At 37.3% G+C, this 7282-nt stretch overlaps 1 protein-coding gene across 1 annotated transcript in view; it reads left to right on the forward strand.

The window, feature by feature from the left end:
* The window catches only part of disc1 (DISC1 scaffold protein), an 89741-nt gene extending 82916 nt beyond the window's left edge, over window positions 1-6825 (forward strand). The window contains exons 14-15 of the mRNA XM_073834559.1: window positions 667-728; window positions 6744-6825. Coding sequence (XP_073690660.1) covers window positions 667-728; window positions 6744-6825 — 144 coding nt within the window. The remainder of the gene's footprint in view (window positions 1-666; window positions 729-6743) is intronic.
* Window positions 6826-7282: the final 457 nt, after the last annotated feature.

The raw sequence follows: 7282 nt of genomic DNA on the forward strand, positions 1-7282 counted from the left end.
CAGTCCATCTACATCTTGTGTAGGAAAATGATACGTGTTTCTACAAAACAAATCCATCATTAAGACATTTGGAACTAAAATATAATATTAAGAGTCCATAATAATACTTTCTCCAGTGAAAAAGTCGCCTGATCTTAAATAGGAAAGAAATCAAGCACTGTTTACAAGCCAAAACAGCTCTGAACAAATACTTGGGTGGATTTTGATGTAAGAGACAACAGGAGATGGACTTTTTCAATGGAGGGAGCATTATTATGGATGCCAATTTTGGCCAAAAGTGACATTAATGGATGGATTATTTGTGGATTATTGTGATGTTTTTATCAGCTGTTTGGACTCTGATTCTGACGGCACCCATTCACTGCAGAGGATCCATTGGTGAGCAAATGATGAAATGCTACATTTTTCCAAATCTCATAAAGAAACGCACTCATGCATCTTGGATAGCCTCAGTGTGAGTACATTTTTAGCATTTTTAATTAATTTTTGGGTGAACTAAGCCTATTCCTTTAAGACTTAAGACATCTCACATTGTCACTCAACAAAGCACACATCCAGGTTTGTGAGCGGCACATTCATCAGCTCGAGGCGGATCACACGCGGCACCTGCAGCGTTCAGTGGACGGGTACAATCTTGTCTCTTAATTGAATCTTTGTTTATGCCAGGTTGCCACTGCTCAGGTGGATTCACCCTTCGCTGTGAAAACAGATTGGTTGGTGTGGTTGCGGTACACACATCATGTAGAACTGCTGCTTATTTTGCACTGAAGTAAATGTAAAGTAGGCAATTTGAACTCTTAAGGTGGAAAAAACATGGTTATTTAGACCAGTGGTTCTCAACTCCAGTCCTCGAGGTTCACTGCTCTGCACATTTTGTATGTTTCTGAGTCTGACACACTCTGTTCAGTTCATGGATCTTTCTTCTAACGAGCTGATGATCTGAATTAGGTGCATTAAATGAGAGAGACATACAAAATGTGCAGAGCACTGGGCCCTGAGGACTGGAGTTGAGAACCACTGACTAGACTAACCATAGTTTCTTTGTTTTGTTTTTATACCTGTACTATTTTATACAGGGAGTGCAGAATTATTAGGCAAGTTGATATTCTTGTCATATTTTTTTCCCAAGCACATTTGAATAATTCCAAACCACATCAATCTTAATAACTACTATTCATTTTGTATTTAATTATTTATAATTGATATTTAATTGTCCATGAAGGCTGGAAGTGAAAAACTCCTTATTTTCAGGTGTGCAGAATTATTAGGCACATTTTCTTTTACCTACCTTGAGTCTCCAGAAGTGCAATGTGTCAGGTTCTCAGAGACTTTGCTTGGGCAAAAAATCCTAAAAAATGACCCTCAATTAATAAGAATAACATTCTGAAGTATTGTCAAATACATAGAGATGGTTTTTTTCTAGGCTTTATAGACAGATGAGTTGAGAGTGACTCTTGAAGGACCAGCACCACATCCTCTTGTAGCACTCTTTCAAGTTTATCCTCCAGAATCTGGCAGTAAGTTTTGGGACTTCAGTTTTAGTCCATCTCCTATCCTGAAATGTCTGTCTTGCAGAGAGGGACCAAAATAAACTCTTAAAACTTACTGCCAGATTCTGGAAAATATATTTTTGAAAGAGTGCTACAAGAGGATGTGGTGCTGGTCCTTCAAGAGTCACTCTCAACTCATCTGTCTATAAAGCCTAGAAAAAAAACATCTCTATGTATTTGACAATACTTCAGAATGTTATTCTTATTAATTGAGGGTCATTTTTTAGGATTTTTTGCCCAAGCAAAGTCTCTGAGAACCTGACACATTGCACTTCTGGAGACTCAAGGTAGGTTGCAGTTCTGGAAAACGGTGGCGCTGGAGACTAAATGGTTCCTGATGGTTTCATATCTGATTCTTAACATTAATTCATACTTTTTTTTGCAATTAACATGCATCTTTTCTCCTCCACCTGTTTGTTCTGACAATGCAGATGCAACAAGCGTTTTTCTGTCCGGTGGTCATGCCTTAACTTTGCAAATTGCAGTATTGCATTAGTATTGCATCCTTCTCATGGGCATTTAATAGTTTTTGACTTTTCAGTCTGAGGTAAATCTGTTTTTTGGCTCATTTTATCTGTAAAAGAAAATGTGCCTAATAATTCTGCACACCTGAAAATAAGGAGTTTTTCACTTCCAGCCTTCATGGACAATTATATATCAATTATAAATAATTAAATACAAAATGAATAGTAGTTATTAAGATTGATGTGGTTTGGAATTATTCAAATGTGCTTGGGAAAAAAATATGACAAGAATATCAACTTGCCTAATAATTCTGCACTCCCTGTAGTTTTAATGTTTTGACCTGTTTAGAAAATCAGAAAAAATAGCGATATATGCTCTGAAGACCCAAATTATCCGAATTTACAATCTGAATAATGATTCATGAATCATTTAAAATCGTGAAATGATTCGCAAACCCGCTCCGACCTTTGTTCTGAATCAAAAGATTCACGAACCCGATCTGAATTTCTGATCTAAATCAAATGATTTGCAAACCCACTCCGAAGTCCCGATCAAATTATTCTCGAGATGCCATTTGAAATCCCTATCTGAATTGAATCTGAATGAATTCGATCGGTGCTCAGAATTTCCACTATGAATCAAAAGATTCACGAACCTGCTCAGAACTTCCGATCTACATCAAATAATTCGCAATCCACGCTCTGTAGTCCCGAATATTGATTTGTGAACCATCATTTCAAATCGGATCTTCGGACCACGGATCGCGAATCATTTCGCAAATTAAATGATTCGCAATCCGTGGTCCGAAGATCTGATTTGAACCCTCTCCAAACTTCCGATCTGAATCAAAAGATTCACGAACCCGATCTGAACTTCTGATCTAAATCAAATGATTTGCAAACCCACATCGAAGTCCCGATTAAATGATTCTTTAGACGCCATTCGAAATCCCTATCTGGATCAAATGATCGCTCCGAACTTTCGATATGAGTCAAAAGATTCACAAACCCGTGCTCTGTAGTCCCGATATGAATAATGATTCGCGAACCATCATTTCAAATTGGATCTTCGGACCGCGAATCATTTAACTCGCAAAGTGATTCACGAACATCATCAAAAGTTTCATGAACACAATCCGAACTTCCGATCTAAATCAAATGATTTGCAAACCCATTCCAAAGTCCTGATCAAATGATTCTATAGACGTTTTTCGAAATCCTTATTTGAAAAACAAAAATTGCTGATCAGTGGTCCGAACTTCCGATATGAGTCAAAACATTCACAAACCTGCGCTCTGTAGTCCCGATATGAATAATGATTCACAAACCATCATTTCAAATCGGATCTTCAGACCGCGAATCGCAAAACATTTAATTCGCGAAACGATTTGCGAACCTGCACCGAACTTCCAATCTGAATCAAAAGATTCATGAACATGAACTGAACTTCCGATCTAAATCAAATGATTTGCAAACCCACTTCGAAGTCCCAAATAAATGATTCTTTAGACACCATTCGAAATCCCTATCTGAATCAAATGATTCGCGATTGGTGCTCCGAATTTCGAGATGAATCAAAAGATTCACAAACCCGCTCAGAACTTCCGATCTACATCAAATGATTCGCGATCTGCACTAGTCCCGATATGAATAATGATTTGCGAACCATCATTTCAAATCGGATCTTCGGACCATGAATCGTTTAATTCGCAAAATGATTGTGAAATAATTCTTTAGACGCCATTCGAAATCCCTATATTAATATCTGAATTTCCAATATGAATCATTCCGATATCCATCAAATGAATGCGATTTGAAATCCCTATCTGAATGAAATGATTCAGGATACGCGATCCGATTGGAGCACTTCGAAACAGTGAATCATTTTGCAATAAAATGGTTTGTTTAACTGATTCGGAGTTTCAAAAAGCTTCGTTTCAACCATATACGTGCTTTTGTAAAATCTATTAAAAGCGTTGTCTAAATTCGTAAATAAATGGCTTTTTTTGATCTGGTTTTTTACTAGTGAATCGCTTGAACAGAATGATCGAAGTCACGAGTTTGAATCAATCGGAGCGGTTCCGGCGTAAATGACTCCCTCAATTGAATCAGTTTGTCTTTTCGTCTGCTTTTCGCGTCTTCAGCCATGTTTACGCCACGCTGTCAGTACTACTACTAGCCTAGCTCGCTAGTTTTATGACATTTACTAAAATAAGCGGAAAAAGTATACTGTTTACAAAAAAAAACGTATTTCCCTTTCAAGGATAACATCCAACACAAATCTACGAACATATCTACATATTCAGGTAAGGTAACCGGTTAACTAGTGGAAACACTGCATTAAAATGACGAGCTGCACCTCAAAATGCATGTTAGATGGAAACATTGGGCATTATGATCGAGTTTGTAGCTTAATTCGCTATATTTGAAATAGTTTGAGCACTGCAATTCAGTTGGAGACAATTCAATAGGAAATCAGTTGAAAGCATCCAGTCTTCTACCACTGAAGTGAATGTTCATTTGAGAAATTATTGTTGTATCTGAATGTTTTAGTCTATATAGAGTGAAAGCCAATGTAAAAAGAGCAAATGGTAGAAGCAGATGAACACAGTACAGCATGACAACATAAACAAAGGCAAACCTTATCATGTAACTAAACTGTGCACATACAGTACGTTTTAAACACTTTGGCTACCTTATATGTGACCCTGGACCACAAAACCAGTTTTAAGTTGCATGGGTAAATTTGTAGCAATAGCCAAAAATACATTGTATGAGTCAAAATAATACAATTTTGTTTTATGCCAAAAATCATTAGGATATTAAGTAAAGATGATTTTCCATGAAGATTTTCTTCCGTAAATATATCAAAACTTAATTTTTGATTAGTAATATGCGTTGCTAAGAATTTCATTTGGACAACTTTAAAGGCGATTTTCTCAATATTTAGATTTTTTTGCACCTCAGAATACAGATTTTTAAATAGTTGTATCTTTTTTTATTTTTTTATTTAACCTTTATTTAACCAGAAAGAGCTCTCTGAGATTAAAAATCTCTTTTACAGGAGTGTCCTGGCCAAAATGTGCAGCAGTACAATCAACAACATCACAGATAAACATCACACAAACAGACTAAAAACACTTAAAAACAGTTGCATATTGTTAGATCAAGTTCAATTTGCCGGATAACTGATTTAAAATGATCTAGAGTCAGCAGATTTTCTAATTTTAATTTTGAATGGAGGAGATTCCAATCAAACGGCGCTGCATACATAAAAGACTTCTTACCTTGCTCAGTTCGGGTAAAAGGAACAGAAAGAGTATAACAATTTTGCGAACGAAGAAAATATTTCTTGGTAACAGAGATAGGAAGGCAACAACCCCAAGATGGCTTTGTAAATCATTATGTACCAGTTCCTTTTTTTTCTGGTAGTCAGAGAAGGCCAACCTACTCTGTGATACAAAATGCAATGATGAGTTGAAGATTTACAATCTGATATGAACCTTAGAGCACCATGATAAACGGCATCTAAGGAAGAAAGAAGATAAGAAGGTGCAAACTGATATACAACATCACCGTAGTCAAGGACCGAGAGAAAAGTAGCAGAGACTAATTTCTTTTTTACATTGAAAGAGAAGCAAAACTTGTTCCTGAAATAAAACCCAAGCTTGATTTTCAGTTTATTCTTCAGTTGAGTGATATGAGAGCTAAAAGATAGGGCATCATCAACTACAATCTTGGACCAAACCATGCATCAATGGAAAGCTTATTTATTCAGCTTGCAGATGATGTTTAAATCTCAATTTAAAAAAAATTACCCTTGTATCCAGGGTCACATATGTTCTTACTCCTACTAAAGTACTACTTTTCTAGCATATGTACTTTAACTTCTCAAGTAATATCCACTTAATATATATTTCAGTTTGAATGGGTTTAGTTTTAGTTAACAACAACAACACTGTGGCTCAGAAATGACCTTTAAAATTAAGGACCAGATAAATCCAGATCAATTAGATGTTTCTCATCTGTCAGGTATCAGGAATAAACTGAACTAGTCCAGTTGTCTGTTACATGTTAAATGTGTGAATCATCTCTTTTCATGGCCTGACAGGAAACATTTGAAGGGAAAAAACATTAAAATGACCATTTAATTTGACAAGAAAGTGTGCGAGCACTTAATGAGCGTTCAGAAGGTCTGAAACAGCCGTCAGTGTGGAGATGAGACGAGGACAGGGCCGAGTGATGAACGACAGAGCAGAAATGGTTTCCCCTCATTCTTATTCCGTCATTCTGCCAGTGGAAATCACACTTAATTATGAGCACAATGCCGCTGGGAGCCGCGCCACACACACACACTTACACACACTTTCACATCATTTAGGGCTGGATGAGATCAGATGTGACAGGCTCTCTGCTAATGGCACAAATCCTGAGCTGCTGGACTGAGCTGCCATTGTCTCACCAGCGGCTTCCTTCCTTTACCGATTACCTCCTCTTACCTTTACATTTCTGACTTCCTGTGGAATATAAGAGGGACTCATTATTGCTTCTTCGTGCTGAAGAAATGATTAAAGGGGTCATCGGATGCAAAACTAACTTTTCCATGTAGTTTGAACATTAATGTGTGTTGGCAGTTTGTGTACACAACTACCCTACAATGATAAAAATCCACCCAGCTTCTTGTCGGTGTGATGAAACACAGTTGATTGACATGAGCGTTTTACCTTAGCCCCGCTCTCATCGAGCTGAAGCAGTCCAAATACGATCGCCATTGTGTGACTCAGGTGCAGAAGAAGACTCTGAGCGATTGAGGTGTTCTGTTGTTGGATGTAATAATGAACATAGCAGTCCTCATTTACTTCCAAAATCTGAGCCACTGAAGAGGCAGAGGTTTAACGTTACTTTCGTTTTTAAAAGGAAAGCGCCGATCCCGATCTACATATGCATCTAGTTCGTGTGAATTGTTCCTGATGCAGCTTCATCCACAGCAGAAGTGAGTATAAGGGTTTTTTATGCATCTTTGCAAATGGCCTTTCTTAAAGGATAACTGTTGCCAAAATGCAACCTGGGCTGTTTTTTTTTACTGTAAATGAGACAAACTTATATGTAAAAGCATAATTACGACAAACGAGCCGTTTTTGAGATTGACCGTGATTTCGTTTTGTGGTCAGTGGCCGGTGAATGGGAGTACTAGGGGCATAACTTTGAGGGCATCAAAATCGATATTTTTACAACACTAAGAAGGCTCGACACACCATGAAACTTTGC

This window comes from Garra rufa, chromosome 2 (assembly GCF_049309525.1).
Source record: "Garra rufa chromosome 2, GarRuf1.0, whole genome shotgun sequence".
NCBI lineage: Eukaryota > Metazoa > Chordata > Actinopteri > Cypriniformes > Cyprinidae > Garra > Garra rufa.